This window comes from Citrus sinensis, chromosome 2 (genome assembly GCF_022201045.2).
Source record: "Citrus sinensis cultivar Valencia sweet orange chromosome 2, DVS_A1.0, whole genome shotgun sequence".
In the NCBI taxonomy this organism is placed as follows: domain Eukaryota; kingdom Viridiplantae; phylum Streptophyta; class Magnoliopsida; order Sapindales; family Rutaceae; genus Citrus; species Citrus sinensis.
Genome location: NC_068557.1, coordinates 25,948,500 through 25,963,766, shown reverse-complemented (window position 1 = coordinate 25,963,766; position 15,267 = coordinate 25,948,500). Strand labels below are relative to the sequence as shown.

At 36.5% G+C, this 15,267-nt stretch overlaps 3 protein-coding genes across 6 annotated transcripts; 1 reads left to right on the top strand and 2 right to left on the bottom strand.

Annotated features, from left to right (window-relative positions):
* Positions 1 to 262: 262 nt before the first annotated feature.
* LOC102610343 (katanin p80 WD40 repeat-containing subunit B1 homolog KTN80.4-like) lies at positions 263 to 8,418 on the top strand. 4 transcript variants are annotated; one of them, XR_369531.4, is made up of 20 exons: positions 265 to 787; positions 920 to 1,103; positions 1,233 to 1,363; positions 1,520 to 1,637; positions 1,738 to 1,964; positions 2,115 to 2,217; positions 3,002 to 3,072; positions 3,163 to 3,237; positions 3,336 to 3,479; positions 3,592 to 3,880; positions 4,055 to 4,573; positions 4,877 to 4,936; positions 5,008 to 5,129; positions 5,334 to 5,468; positions 6,203 to 6,277; positions 6,407 to 6,519; positions 7,345 to 7,461; positions 7,559 to 7,627; positions 7,725 to 7,943; positions 8,028 to 8,418. XR_369531.4 is itself a non-coding variant. In XM_006468611.4 (19 exons), the coding sequence occupies exons 2-19, from the start codon at positions 1,076 to 1,078 to the stop codon at positions 7,786 to 7,788; spliced, it is 2,436 nt and encodes an 811-aa protein (XP_006468674.2). In that variant the 5' UTR covers positions 263 to 787; positions 920 to 1,075; the 3' UTR covers positions 7,789 to 8,418. The 4 variants fall into 4 exon arrangements, 3 of the variants coding, with proteins under 3 accessions (XP_006468674.2, XP_006468673.2, XP_006468672.2); XM_006468611.4 differs by having other exon boundaries at positions 263 to 787; positions 5,008 to 5,105; positions 7,725 to 8,418; XM_006468610.4 differs by having other exon boundaries at positions 263 to 787; positions 7,728 to 8,418.
* Positions 8,419 to 8,960: 542 nt separating this feature from the next.
* LOC102611141 (uncharacterized) lies at positions 8,961 to 11,552 on the bottom strand. The gene is made up of 8 exons (XM_006468612.4): positions 11,133 to 11,552; positions 10,914 to 11,001; positions 10,614 to 10,699; positions 10,373 to 10,451; positions 10,161 to 10,220; positions 9,455 to 9,576; positions 9,290 to 9,361; positions 8,961 to 9,177 (listed from the first exon to the last, which is right to left on the bottom strand). Exons 1-8 carry the CDS (start codon positions 11,489 to 11,491, stop codon positions 9,075 to 9,077), a joined length of 969 nt encoding a protein of 322 aa, XP_006468675.2. The 5' UTR covers positions 11,492 to 11,552; the 3' UTR covers positions 8,961 to 9,074.
* Positions 11,553 to 11,750: 198 nt separating this feature from the next.
* On the bottom strand, positions 11,751 to 14,856 carry LOC102611429 (alpha-galactosidase 1-like). The gene is made up of 15 exons (XM_006468613.4): positions 14,306 to 14,856; positions 14,160 to 14,218; positions 13,984 to 14,040; positions 13,842 to 13,876; positions 13,654 to 13,757; positions 13,491 to 13,566; positions 13,338 to 13,396; positions 13,178 to 13,243; positions 13,016 to 13,099; positions 12,870 to 12,934; positions 12,679 to 12,761; positions 12,513 to 12,603; positions 12,386 to 12,429; positions 12,137 to 12,277; positions 11,751 to 12,014 (listed from the first exon to the last, which is right to left on the bottom strand). Exons 1-15 carry the CDS (start codon positions 14,494 to 14,496, stop codon positions 11,922 to 11,924), a joined length of 1,248 nt encoding a protein of 415 aa, XP_006468676.2. The 5' UTR covers positions 14,497 to 14,856; the 3' UTR covers positions 11,751 to 11,921.
* Positions 14,857 to 15,267: the final 411 nt, after the last annotated feature.

The following is a 15,267-nucleotide window of genomic DNA, read 5'->3' as shown; positions in this document are numbered from 1 at the left end:
AAGTTAATGGTGGGGTACGGTTGATTAGTCTTTTCAATTTTGATTTTTGGTTACAGGAAGGAAGGAAGGAAGGAGGGAGGGAGGGAGGGAGGGAGAGGGAGGGTGGGTGACCCATGGTCATGGGCCTTGTGGGGTTTGGTCCAACCGTCAAATTTCAAACGAGACGGTAGGTAATTTTCAGGGCCACGCTACGCCACGCCCATCAGTCGTAATCCATAATCAATTAATTGTTAATTAATATTAATTTTACCCTTTCTGATAGCTGCCTTGCCTTCAAATTATTTTTGTCTTTTTACTCGGTATAAAATTCCCCCCAACTCTGAGCTCAGGCGATTAATTTGAACATATGTAGCAGCAACGACAGGACCCAAGCATTTTCATTCTCTTGTCCATTAATTATAATTTCAAAATTACAAAAGCCGTCTCTTCTTTCTTCTTTCTTCTTTCTCTCTCTGTCACTGACCCCTCCTTTTTTTTTTTTCCATCTCTCTGAAACTAAACTAAACTAAACTAAGCTACCCGTTTGCATTTGGGCATTTCCGCAAACAGGGAGGAGGCGAGATTAAACAACCGCTCATTCTTGCATAGATAACACAATTGCTTCTTGGGTCTATTTTTTTTAACGCTTTTGGCATACTCCTACTCTATTTCGTACTCGTACTCGTACTCGTAGTCGTACTTGAGTTCTTAACATTTTATGTTTGCAACTAGTATAAGAAACCAAAAAAAAAAAAGAAAAAAAAAAGAAAGTCTCAACTGAAGCAATTTTGCCATTATTAACTTGAAGGTAAACCGTGTGTGTCATTCACTCTCTTCTTTCCTTTTCATGAAATTTTATATTTTTGTTGTTATTATTATTATTATTTTGAGTTCTGATCTCGTAGTTTTCAATTTATTATTTTATTATTTTCATTTTCAGCCATGAACGGGAAAATGAAGTTACGAATGGGAGGGGATATGCGTGAGATCTGCTGTTTATTATAGAAGAAGAGAAGGGTCTTCTTGTTTTGCAGATTTGGACTTATCAATTGAATGTCAGGAGAACTGCTAGGGTTTTGTTTGCTGTTCCATTTAAATGACTACCAAACGTGCTTACAAGCTACGTATCCTTTTTTAGGGTTTAATATTCCCAGATCTCTTTCATCTTAATATTTACTTTGGAGTATACATTGTTCATTTTTGCCTTTTTTTTTTCAAAAACTAGTTGTTGGCCTTGATTAGCGTTAACTTAGAGGAATTTGTAGCACATTCTTCTACCGTTAATTGCCTCAAGATTGGAAGGAAATCATCCAGGGTTCTGGTCACTGGAGGTGAAGATCACAAGGTTAATCTCTGGGCCATTGGTAAACCTAACGCCATTCTGGTCAGTTCTTCATCTTTCGTTTTTCCTTCTTCTTTTTTTTTTTTTAGAAGGAAAAAAATCATTTGCATAGTAGCGAACATATCCAATTCTAGATAAGAAATACAAAAACAACAGTGGGTGCCCCTTGTTTTAGACAAATTATCTTTTTCTTTACAGAGTCTGTCTGGACATACAAGTGGAATCGACTCTGTAAGCTTTGATTCTTCTGAAGTATTAGTAGCTGCTGGAGCGGCAAGTGGTACAATTAAGCTTTGGGATTTAGAAGAGGCGAAAAGTAAGCTTCTTAATTTCATAATCATGCTTTCCAACTTCATAAAACATATCATATCCTTCTTGATTTTACATCTGCCGTGGCATTGTGATTCTTTGTGTAGTTGTTCGCACACTTACTGGTCATCGATCCAACTGCATATCTGTGGACTTCCATCCTTTTGGGGAGTTCTTTGCATCTGGCTCTCTTGACACAAACCTTAAGATATGGGATATTAGGAAGAAGGGATGTATCCACACCTACAAAGGTCATACTCGAGGAGTCAATGCCATCAGATTTACTCCGGATGGTCGATGGGTTGTATCAGGAGGAGAGGACAACACTGTAAAGGTTCGAATTGCTTTCCTGTTAGTTCATGTTGTTTGTGGTAATAATGTAGTACATATCATGTGAACAATTATATTCCTAGAAAGATACTTGATGGATATGTTGGTCTCGTAAATTTTTGTTGTTGAATCTAATAAGTAACTATCTCAATAGCTGTGGGATCTGACTGCTGGAAAGCTGTTGCATGACTTCAAGTGTCATGAAGGCCAGATTCAGTGCATAGATTTTCATCCCCACGAGTTTCTGCTGGCAACAGGTCAACTTTACTTTCTGTTAAATTTACTTCGGATTGGAAATATATTGCTGTGAATTTGATTCATTCTATAATTCAGTAACTACCCTGTTTATTCTTTGTTACTATAATAGTTATAACTATTACTGAGACAATTATGCAGTCCTTGTTTGGTTATATGTTTGTAGTAGCTCTCCTCTTCTCATCCTGCCCTGCCTCTAAAGAAGTATTGAAACTGATTAAAATATGAATACAAAAAGGGGTGTATGTTGTAAAGTACGTAACTTCTAATGGCATGACATTGTTGCTAAAAGCCTGCTTGATGTATATACAAGGCCGGGTCTTCTAAATTTAGATTACACTTTAGTTAACTAGTTCCTAGCAAAACCCAACAAGTTTTAATATTTTGAAGAGCCTGAGATAATCTTTGTTTTAGTCGGTACTGCTATGTTTCTTATGGAAGTTCCAACCGACCTTTGTTGTTGTGGTGTTTTGTTGGGGGAGGAGGGGTTTTCGGGGCAGGTTTGTTTGGGTTGGAGAGGCAGCCATTTGTTATGCTTGCTTTCTCATTTTATCTTTTTAAAATTTTGGAAGCCCTCACTCAATTCTTTCCTGATAAACTACTTTTCTCACTCAATTTTTTAGTTCTCTCTTCTGCCGCTGTATTGCAAGACTAAAATAGTAGTCCTGCTATCATTTTTTGTTGTTTCAGTGCAATTCCTTAATCATAGTTGGATCCTGTTAATTAAAATAGCTGCCATTGTTTGTATTTTTTCATTGTTTATGTCTGGATATTTTCATTTTTCAGGTTCAGCTGATAGGACCGTTAAATTTTGGGACCTTGAGACCTTTGAGCTAATCGGTTCAGCTGGGCCTGAGGTAATCTTATGTCTGATGGTATTATTGCTGTTACAGAAGTAGCTTCCATATTGGTGAAGGTGAAAATTTGTGAGTTCTTTTTTTCTGCAGACTAGTGGAGTGCGTTGTTTGACCTTTAATCCTGATGGAAGGACCCTACTTTGTGGATTGCATGAAAGTTTGAAGGTAGTTCTCTTTTGTAGTTGTATCTTCTTAGCATATCATATGTTAATGTAATTCTCTTTTTTTTTTTTAACACTAGTTTCTTTTTTTCATTAATACAGGTTTTCTCATGGGAACCAATAAGATGCCATGATGCAGTGGATGTGGGATGGTCTAGATTGTCGGATCTTAATGTTCACGAGGGGAAGCTCCTTGGCTGCTCATATAATCAAAGTTGTGTGGGAGTGTGGGTTGTTGATATCTCGGTATTTGCCCATTTGGCTTTATTTGCATATTCTTTTGCTTGTTTTCTGCTCTAATTAAATAGATTGTATTATCATGCTGATTTTTTGCTTCTAATATGTAACTGATGTTCAGCGGATAGAGCCATATACAATTGGTAGCGTCACCCGAGTAAATGGGCTTTCAGAATCTAAGTCTAGTGCAAGTGGGAATTTATCAGTCTTGAATGAGAACTCTGCAAAGGCTAGTCTGGGAAAGTTATCTGTTTCACAAAATTCAGATCCTTTGGTGAAGGAAACAAAGTCTCTTGGGAGATTGTCAGTTTCACAAAATTCAGATCCCTTGTTGAAGGAAACAAAAACTCTTGGAAGATTGTCAGTTTCTCAAAATTCAGAACCTGCTAAGGAGTCAAAAGTTCTGTCATGTATGTTATTTTATATTTTTTTAGTTTATGATGATTTTAGATTTTTTTTGTCTTTTAATTTTCTTTCATCCTTTTTCTTATTTTCACCTCTATTACAGTATTTGCTTAAACTTTATGCATAAGTCCTTAATGTGAGAAACATATCTCATTCCTGGTTCTGTGTGGTGATTGAAGCCACAGGAAGTGTACCTGGTACTCCACAAAGGGTCAATTTAAACATGGGTTCAAAGACGAGTGTGGTCAATTCAACTGCAGTTGTCTCAAAGAGGACTTCTACTAGGGCTAACACAGCATCCAATGTTCCGATCTTGAACAAGTCAGATATTGTTCCAGTAATTGTCCCTAGAACAAATACAAGATTTGAGCAGGCAGTGGAGTCCAGAAAAGACATTGATGTTATTGGAAGAACAATGCCATTTTCATTGCAGTCAAAGGCAACTGATTCTCGAAAGTTCCAGAACAGTGGAGATGAGGTTGACCAGCCAGCTGTCTCTGTTCTCTGTGAAAACACAGGCTCTAAAGCTACTGAAGTGAGCAGTGTTGCAGATAGGAATACCTTTGCTGCAATTAAAGGCTCCATCCAGGGAGTTTCTGTCACGGAAAGGAACTCTAAGGAGGATATTTTTACAGTATCTGGTAAGAGTGGAACAATGTCAATGTCAGAGTCGCCTGCCAGCTACGAGGATGAAAGATGTACGTATTTTAAACAGTACAAGTATACTTTTAAACTACTTGTACTGTTTTCCTTTCCCATTTAACTACCCAAGCTCATAGTTTCTGTTCACACTTGAGGCTATAAAATAAGTGCAATTTTTACCCAATATTTTTTGCCATTTTTTCTTCTGCTTGGTTTGTGGTTTGTAGTTCATATTTTAGATGTGTGATGATTGGTAACCTTTCTTTGATAGCATGTACGTATTTATATCATTTTAATACATTTTTATTTGGAATGAAATGTTGAACTCTTGATTATCAAACGACAATTGTTTATTCCAGATGATAGTCTGGGGCACAAATCAAACAGAGATGGATATGCTATGGAAAGCCAAAAAAGAGGTATAACTCTTCCTCGTTCATTCTTCATATTGGTAAGTAGTCCATTGATGCCTAGCTCAATTTTCAATTAGGAAGAATGCATTCACTTGTCATAAATTGGGAGAAAAGAGGAAGTTCTCCGAATTATGATGGACCTACTTCCAGCATTTCTTCTGGGACAGTTTCTACTGTAAGCATGCCCCCTTTTAATGCGGTATGAATGCAATTTAAGTTCTGTACTTATTTATTAAATATATTTCCGTTAAATCTTTTTAAAATTTGAGTTACAGTATTCTGAAGAGCACACCACCTAAAATATTTGCCTTATGCAAATAGTTATTTTTTTCAGAGGAAAGTGAACTTTTAAATTCCTTGTTTATGTGTTAATTTGTGATTTTTATCTCTTAATTTTATGAAGTTTAAACAAAGGGGATATTCTTCATCTGCTGAAAAAGAGACAGCTTCTGTTAGTGATGAGGATGCTACTGCAGATGTGATGGAACAGCACAGTCAGTTTGTGAGCTCTATGCAGTCTCGTTTAGCTAAGTTACAGGTAATTTTAAATATAGTTAGACTTATAGATTACCTGAAACTCTGTGGTTCACTCAAGGCATGGATGATTAAAAAAGTATTACGCCGATGAGAAGCTTTGAATTCCTTGAGATAATGGTTAAATCTTTGTGAGATTCTGATGTATCCTGCATGGGTGTCATTCGACAAAAAAATTTTGAATGACGTATTGTTGACAAATACCTGGCTTTTTTAGATCCTTCTAATTTTTTATGAACTCTATTTAGTTTCTGTAGTCTCGTATTTTTATGTGATGGTGTTTCATTCAAAGTACTTTGTTAAGAGTTGCATACTACACTTTTTCATTTTTTTATCCCAATTTGAAAAATCTACATGCATCATACCTATTTGACATCTTTCTTTGTCCATGGAAAATTTTTAGTTATCCAAATCAATTAAGTTCTATCTGAATTTCTGCTATAGAATTCTTTTAGGGAAAACTTTTGCATGCTTTATTTTATTTTTCTTGAATATCAAATTACCTATACACTTTTACCTCAAATATTCAATATTTTACTTCTTCCTGCTTAACTGGACTGTTGAAGTTCTTGCTCGTGTGAAAATTTTCTTGATCAATGACTTGTGGTTTGCTTAATGTTTAAGGTACAAGAAAAGGCGGCATGTGGTCTTCTTTTAGCTTGTTCCACCATCTTTTGAATTTGTTATATCCTATTGTTAATATCAAAATATAGCTGATCCTTGCATAATATTTTGCAGGCAGTCTACAGATATTGGGAAAGGAATGATGTTAAGGGTGCCATTAGTGCTATGCAAAAGATGGCTGATCACACTGTAAGAGCTTGGTGTTCATTAATATATTTCTCCATCTTTAAATATATTGCAGTTGAAAATAAAGTAATGTTTCTAAATTCAAATTCGAGGGGCCTCTGTCATTTGTTTTTTGTATGCTGTAAACTGCAGGTCCTTGCTGATGTAATGAGCATTGTCGCAGAGAAAATTGAAATTGTCACATTGGATATTTGCTCTTGTCTCCTCCCTCTTCTGACAGGCCTTCTTGAAAGTGACATGGATAGGTAAGGAGATTGTGGTATTTATCATAATAGGAGATTCTGCACTTGGGAGTGTGCATTTTTCTCTCTCTTTTTCTTCTTTATTTTATTTTTTAATGCCAAGCCATTTTGGTTTCCACGTGGGTGCATCGTTGATAAATAACATAGATTACTATTCATTTCTTCCTTGAGCCCTTTGCTACATTTAAGGATCATTTTTCGATAAACTAAAAACTTTCTTGTATAGAAGAAGGGAAATTGGATATTTAGGAGTTTGACTAGAAATACTCTAAGGAAGTGAAGGAAGAAGGTCCTAAGGATTGACAAAGAAATGATAGTTCTCAAATCATCACTCAACCCAACAAATTAAACTTGTAAAAGCATCATTATTTCTTAAGCTTTAATACACCTGACATGACATGCTAGGCATGTGGATCAACTAATCACAACCACAGACATTTGGTTATTTTGGTTCTGATATCATGCTGAATAATCCCTCAAATCTAATAATCAAGCTTATAGGCAACGGTCCAAATCATAATTCAGTTGGTACAGTAGGAGATTCTGGCATAAGACCATCTGGTTCTTTTGGCTCTGTCATCTTTGCTAATTTAATCCCTCTATCTAATAGTTAAGTTTATAGGCAGCAGTCCAACCATTAATATCTAAGTTCTAAAAGCTACGAAACTGCTCAAGTACAAGTATATTTAATCTGAATCATAATTTAGGGTGTGTTCTATATCTTGTCATTACCCAATTTCAAAATAAACTACCATCATTCTTAAATTGTTTTGCATCCACAATTTTGTGATTGAGGTGCCAGCTTATTGCCTGTTTGCTCCTATTCAGGCATTTAAGCATCTCCTTGGACATTCTGCTAAAGCTTGTCAGAACATTTGGTTCGATGATTTACTCAGCAATATCAGCATCAACTTCTGTTGGTGTTGATATTGAGGCAGAACAAAGGTTTGTCCATATTTATCTCATCGTTAATGTCTTAGCTTCACTGATAAATAGGATAACATTGATTTAACTGAGATGATATGGTTGCTTGGTACTCTAGAATCGAACGTTGCAATCGCTGCTTTATAGAGCTGGAAAAAGTCAAATGCTGCTTGCCTACTCTTATGAGGTTGGTAACAATTAATTTAGCTTGAATAACTGCTCTTTATTTCTCCCTCTTTTTAATTTTTAATTTTTAATTTTTAAGTCTCCATTTTTTCCTGTAGAAGAGGTGGTTCCGTTGCGAAATCCGCTCAAGAATTGAATTTAGCGCTTCAGGATGTTTCATGAGTGATGACTCATACCAAGTAGAAACGAGTTTTTTTGCCATTGCATGGATTGAAGTCATACGTTGCTTTGATAGAAAGTGTGCAAGTACTGAACTGTCTGCATACAAGAGCCAGTAGCTTAATGTCTTTGTATGGCCTTGGTCCTCCATGTACATGGTAATAGAGGCATTAACAATTACTTGATTCTATAAGTTAACTGGAACCAAAGGCTAATAGAAGCTGCTGCTGGTTGCTGTACAGTTTTGGCAACTGTCAACTCGGTACATGCTTGGCAAAGAAGAATTTACCCACTTCATTGCATTCTAACCCCATGTGCAGCTCATCACGTGTAACTTTTGGTGTGTATTGAGCTAATTATTGTTTTTATCATACATATACAAATTTGTTTGAGTCCTGAAATAGAGCAAAGCTGAGCTCTTCTGAGCTTAATGATGTTCAGAGACTATGTAGTAGTATGTAATCAGTAATCACACTATGGCTGGGTAGTGACTGACAGAAAAAGCTAATGCTATAACACAATGTATGCTATGCCGGTTTGGGGCAAATGCGTTGATGATCATCTTCCTCCAAAGCTATTGTATGCCCTGAATATGGATATTATGGTGCTTTGATAATGGAGTTATATTTTAACTACCATAAGGGCTCTACAATTGAAAGAGTTATACATTGTCTACTTCTAACAATCAATTTCCAACTTACAACAGATTAAAAAAACTGGGGTCTCGCAACTTTAATGTCAAATAGAGAACCTGTATTAAGGTACATAACAGTAGTAATAAACACGGTGCTATTAAACCCCAGGTGAATAACTCAGTGTTGGTCATTATTTTATTATACCCTTTTTGCTCTTGGATGTTTGATCTTAACATTGGATTCTAGATTCTAGAGGATCCTAACACTGGTATCAAAAGGCATTTTCCCTTTTCTCTTCCTTTATTGCCCCCCAACCACTGTTATCCTGCCCCTCAATTCTTCTCTATTCTTAAATTAAATGTGTTGCTGGAACCCTTGACTGTTTCGCTTCCATTGCAAAAGGCCAACCAACTGAGCTGTGATTTGCATTTTATCTTGAAAATTCTCATTTTTTTTAATAATTGATTCTCTAATTTTTTTATTTTTTTTTGGGCATTTGTAGGATGCGCATTTAGCAAGTGGAATACCAAACACGTGAAATTACTAAATCTAAAAAGACAGATTATTATGAAATGGTAAATGAAATACAATAAATTAGGAAAATATATACATGGCAGGCAGAATGTAACAGAAGAGCCCAGCTCCACATTTATTTTAGATCTTGAAATACTTGTATCCAAACTCAGAGCTTGTCATGCCTTCTTCCCAATCACCCATGCGACGGCCACCAAATACTATCTGTTGAATGCCTAAATATCTGCGATTTGGATGAACAAAAAGGAAAAACCAGCTAAGTACAAAGATGAACAATGATCTATCCCCGGCACATAGATATAATATAATGGTAACATCATATCCATAAGGCTTACTCTGAACTCAGTACTGTCAAACAGTTGAGGAGGACATCAACAGCAAAAAAATCCGATGTGCCCAGATCGACCCTGTAAAAGGATATGTATACTTCAGAAATCAGACTTCTCCAATTGAATAGAATGCAAAAGCAAATATGCAGTTTTGAGTTCTTGAACTCGTACCAAACACGGCCCCAATTATCCTGGAACTCAACATCACTGATATCATGAAATGAAGATGGCATAACGGAAAAGCCCTTTTCTGCGTCATATAGGGGATTGTACTCTATTGATGAGTTTGCCAACTGTCACAAACAGTCAAACATGATATCAGTTTTCTTGCTCAGCATAAATTAAATAAATCAGCTAACATTAAGGGAAAAGAATTTTCAATCTCAAATTAAGTCATCTATTTGTCAAGAATAATACCACATGAAAATCTTTCTTTTGTTACACATTACATATTCTCAAAGTATTTAATAATCAACCATAAGGACCGATCAATATTCTTTTATCATTTTCTATTTTTACTTTTCTTTACGTTTCATATTTTTTCGGCCAAAGTTTTTATTATGCTGCATAGGATATTTCTATAAAACATGAACCTTTCTAGGATCAATAATGAAGAGAAGGGATAATTGGTCGTATATTTCAATTATGAAGATATTTTACCAAACGACTTGCCTAAAAAAATCGAATGCATGCAAAAAATTTCCTCCTGCAGTAATAAGTACAAGTAGATAACCCATAATTTCCTCCCAAACAAGGAAGTGTGTGAAATATTCCTTTTTCTTAAAATACCTAGCCAATATTCGAACCTTAGCCCATCCAAAAGCGCAATAACCACACAATAGTTAAGAAAATAAGACACAGAGAAATAGGAGCAAACCTGCAGATTAGAAGAATTAAAGGCTCCCAATCGCCCCATAACATACCATGACTGGATAACCTGTAATATCATGATCCACAAAAAAAGATAAAGAACAAATGAAAGGTACAAGCAGCAAATGTAGTAATTAAACAGAGAGCATTCCTGACATCAAAGGAGAATCCATTGTCACCATGACAAACTAAAAGGAGAATCTTCTATGAAACACTTACACTACCAATAAGATCAACGTCCCGATCAGATGGTGATCCATATAGTTCAAACCATATGTAAGAATCCAGGGGGTTAAATCTGTGCAGTTAAAGTAGAAAATCAATATTATGAAAGGTAAGGTATATCAACAAATAGTACATACAAGAACACCAAAAAACTTGTTAACAAATTCAACCAGCTGATGAGTAAGTTTATTAAACCCTTGGCAGGAAACTTCAAGTAAAGTAGGAGGTATATTACTCTCTAAAGCTGACTTTGAATGCAAGGACAGAGCCAGTTTTCGACTTATTGAAGTTTCTACCCTTCTTTCTAACTCGTTCTTCAACCTGCAGCATGTTTGCCAAATACATTACAATTTCACCTCACAAATACATTATGCATAGGAGCCGGTGGACACAAAATCAACATAATGGACACCAAAATTTTATCCGGGAAAAATCATTGACAGCTTATTGCCCACTCGGATGCATTTCGATAGACATATAATAGGGGGAAAAAATCTAAAATCATAAACAAATAAACCTTTACTTAAGTACTGACTCGTTTTCTCATAAGTTCAGGGTTGCCAATGCTGTCGCCAAGAACTGCTCGGAGCTCCTCATCATCTTTGCAGGCATCTTCAAGGACCCTGCAGCATAATATATAAATAGTTAGACAAAAGGTGGCATTCACTGAGGTAATAATTCAAACACATAGAAGACAAACATTAAAAAAAAGTAACTAACTCTCCCCAAAAAAGAAAAAAAAGGAGTAACTAACTTAGCCCATGAAGGATAATTGTGAAGCCTATCGTGTTCTCGCCTCCTCTTCTCTTCCCGAACCTTCAGCAGCCTCCTCCCTCTCGCCGACGTTCCTGAACCCTTAGCATCCACGACTTCGTTTCTTTTATTTCTACCGCTACTGCTTCTGCCACCATCTTCACTAGCAGCAGCATGGATTGGCTGAAGCCGAGGCCCCTTCTTCGCTGTCGTTATAACTGAGAAGCACTCACTTTTGCTATTGGGAAAGACTGTCAGTGAATTAGAAGCCCAAAATTGAAATGCTGGATTTGATAATTGATTGAGAAGTTGAAGGTGATGGGTTTCGTTACTAAATCCCCACACTCTCACTGAGTTCATGTTTCCCTTCAAATATGGAAACCAATGCTGCTAATCTCTCTACACTTTTCGGTATTTATAACTTTTCGCAGTCTGAGGTCCTTGTATGTTTATTGATTTCACAAATAAGAATATATTTTTTCCATTTGGTCCAAAAGGTCCCTCACCCGGTCACCCTTTTGGGTAAAATTAAAGTTTTCTCACTTTTTAGCTCTAATCAAATTCAATCATGTTCGTTACATAAAGATTGTGAAGCAGGCAGAATGACAGAAACAATATATCTGAACATAAAGCGGAGACCTTGCTTCTTCCAAATTGCCATAAAACCAGAAGAGACCAATTACATCATAAATATCTTCCAATTATCACTAATTATTCTAGACTAAAAGACACCAATTGCATTCCTAAAAACTCCTAGCCAACACAAAAGCCGTGTAATGAACTTGACATCTTAAGAAATCGGCTGCAACAGGTACATCTTGCATGTATGAGGATCCAAGTTGGCTGATAAATTCCCCACCAATGGCGTTTCCAATGTTTTATGCTGCATAAAACAACATATATATGTATATATTAGGAGAAGTACCACAAATGCTAATCAAATTCCATGCGGCAAACCAAAAAAATGAAAGTATGAATATCATAAGGCTCGTTTGTGAATAATACCTCCCAAAGATCTCTTGCTGTGACAGAAGTTTTGGGGGGGATTCCAAAGTCTTCCAGGTGTGTTGTGACATTAGCAGGCCATTGATCTCGGTTGACTATAAGTACAGCAAACCTATAGCCTGAAAGAGGTGCCGTCCAAATCTGTTGAGGCAAAAACACAAATGATAGTTTGTTCGTGATTCTATAAGGGAGTATGAACAAGAACATTCAAAAGTATAGTCTGCTCGCTTTTTCAGCTGGATATTTTACCTCAACATCAGTCCGAACCTTCTTTGCTTGGACACCAAGCGGATCTGCGATATGTGATAATATGATTCAACATTTTAAGAACTCTAATTAATTTATGCAGTGTCAGGAATTGATATAATCTACTTACCTTGGTTAATTGCTATGACTTCTTTATTGCCGATAATATCCATGGTATCTTTGGTCAAATTTCTCACATCACAGCCAAGAAGAAGGGGAGCCTGTAGTACCAATCAAAGCCATCAGAACATGCAGTCATTCATGAAACAGATGATTCCAATTACAACGATCCATACCTTGGAAATTGCCCACAAACTAAAGTGTATGATATATTCATCTTTTGTCATTCCTCCATTTCCAACCTCAAGCATGTCCGGATCTTTTCAAATGTGATGAAACACAGAAAAAACGTCTCATGAAAGGTAAACATTTTGTTAAATTTAGTTCTGCATTGGTGAAAGATTTGACATAATTTCGTAATTCTAACCATTCCAACCACCAGGCCTTGCATAGTCAGCATAGACTTCATTCGCATCTGCTCTGGACATCACGCTGTCAAAAGAAACAAGGTAATAATAACTTGGATAGGTCAACCAACCTCAAAATATTTTGATTCTGAATGTAAATGTGCACCTTTCGAATGTGTCGGTAATGTCACCGGTAGTTCTCCAACTATTTCCTACTTGAAAACCCCACAGAGCTGGGTGCATGTCTCCCCTGTTTAGGAAAAAAGAATGTGATGAACAAAAAGAAGATTTGGGTGGCGACTTGACTGCAGAGGTAAAACATTATTACCATTCACATAGAGAGTAATAAATTGGGCGGCCAGCCTTCATCAAAGCTCGGGTCATTATAGGGTATCTGCATAAGCAAGGTGATGTGACTTTTTGTATCTGAATGCATAAATTAAGACGGAAAGTATAAGAGTTTTGTTTTATAGTTATTATTTAATTACCTGTCCATTGGCTTTGAGCCATCAGTGTAGCAGTTATCATACTTCAAATAATCGACACCCTGCACAAAGAGTTTAATTATAACATTTTCTCACCAGTGGCAGCGACTAAGACAGTTGAATTCCAAACAGAAAATAAAAACTAGACATTCATACCCATAAGGCAAAGGTCTTAGCATCTTGCTCCTCGTAACCAAGTGAACCTGGCATTTGTTTGCTACAAGTATAATACCTACAAAATAGATGGAAATTCATCTGTGTGCTTTAGTTGCTCTGATAAAAGGAACGCTCAAGTTTCAACAGCATATATGTGTGTTACCCTGCACTTGAGTATATCCCAAGCTTAAGCCCCTTGCTGTGAACATAGTCAGCCAGAGCTTTGATGCCGGATGGAAATGTAGCGTTCTTAGCTTGCAAATTGCCCTGCAACATACACAATTTGTTATGAACCACTTCATTTTCTAATTCAAACATTAGAGAACCAGAATAGATAGAGACACATCGTACATTCTCATCGCGAACTTGTTCACCCCAACAATCATCTAAGAATCAAGGATGTTACAGTCTTCAGTTAGCCATTTCCGTCAATAACGATAAAAACAGCAGATGTAGAATAAAGATTGAATAAAAAAATATGATTGCAGTGTACCGATATTCACGTATTCATATCCAAGCTTGGACAGACCACTTGAAACCAAAGCATCAGCTATTACCAACCAAGCAAATAAAAAATCAGTACCAGTACTGTTGCAGCTTTAATACATGTTTGATGTAAAATGAACCAAGATAGAAAAAAAAGGAAAAAACAATGAATATTAGCTTAACCTGCTGCTTTCACAATATCTTCATTAATATCACACCAGAAGTGATTCCAACTATTCCACCTGCAAAATAATAAAGCGACATCATCAGCCAAACTGAACCAATTTATACTGAAAGAAAATTAACAAAACAAAAAGGTTAATACAAACCCCATTGGAGGGGATTTTCCAAGGCCATTTGCAAGCAAATTTCGCCTGAGCCGCTCACTGTGATGGTGGAATTTGGTGTTTGACACCTTCCCCATTATTGTTGCTCTCGATGAGGCAGCTGCCATCACCATTAAACATGATAGTAGCACACATATCAGCTTTCCAAGTAAGCCCTCAGTCCTTGTACCCATCTTCCACACACACACACACACACTAATGCTAAATCAAAACGAAGTGTTTGAAAGAGAGACTCAATTGATGAGAGCAGTAGTCAACTTGGGATGTGGAGAAATCACGGTTGCTATTTATAGACACCTTTAAAGCACATCAGCATTTTAAGATACAAGCTGTTGCATTTGGATAAGTTTAGGATGACTCGTCATCGAATCCAGCTTAACGTTCAAAAACGTTTTTCCATATTTACAGGGATACTTTTATGGGATTTCGGGGATTTTATTAAGCAGAAGTATCCAAAATGATTAACGCAAAAGATTGTCTTTTATAGTAAAGCCCGCGTCATCCTTCGGCTGATACTGTAAAACTTTTCACATTTAATGTTTTTAAAATCGACCAATTATTATAACAATGAAGAAAAAAAAAATTTTAACGACAATTATTTCTGAAAAGTAGTAAGTAGTAACGGAGCATGGATAAATTCATCATACAATATATAAAGGTGGCGACGAGTGAAACTGTGGCCTCTCACAGCTCACAAGTGCGCGAGTGTCCCTGCAATGGCGGGCCCTACTATTTTATTGAAATATAATTTGGCCCCTCTAGTTTTACATATTAAACATTTTGGTCTGTGGTCCCACAGCGCCTGTGCCGCTGTCATGTCATGACTCGTGACCTTCTTCTACTTTCGTCCTTCGTTGCTAGCTAGAGATGTCTTTTTAAAGCAACCTACTTCCAAATTGAAAGATACGATTAGATATTTCTCATTAGGGATGCTAATGGCACCC

Coding starts and splice junctions, on each gene's coding strand:
- LOC102610343 (XM_006468609.4), top strand. CDS start 1,076: ATGACTACCAAACGTGCTTACAAGCTAC. Junction 1,638..1,737: donor GGATTTAGAAGAGGCGAAAA/GTAAGCTTCTTA, acceptor TTCTTTGTGTAG/TTGTTCGCACACTTACTGGT. Junction 6,520..7,344: donor CTTGAAAGTGACATGGATAG/GTAAGGAGATTG, acceptor GCTCCTATTCAG/GCATTTAAGCATCTCCTTGG.
- LOC102611141 (XM_006468612.4), bottom strand. CDS start 11,491: ATGAACTCAGTGAGAGTGTGGGGATTTAGTAACGAAACCCATCACCTT. Junction 10,700..10,913: donor CTGAACTTATGAGAAAACGA/GTCAGTACTTAA, acceptor AACATGCTGCAG/GTTGAAGAACGAGTTAGAAA. Junction 10,221..10,372: donor ACGTTGATCTTATTGGTAGT/GTAAGTGTTTCA, acceptor ATGATATTACAG/GTTATCCAGTCATGGTATGT.
- LOC102611429 (XM_006468613.4), bottom strand. CDS start 14,496: ATGGGTACAAGGACTGAGGGCTTACTTGGAAAGCTGATATGTGTGCTA. Junction 14,041..14,159: donor AGATATTGTGAAAGCAGCAG/GTTAAGCTAATA, acceptor GGTTGGTAATAG/CTGATGCTTTGGTTTCAAGT. Junction 13,758..13,841: donor AACAAGTTCGCGATGAGAAT/GTACGATGTGTC, acceptor TGTATGTTGCAG/GGCAATTTGCAAGCTAAGAA.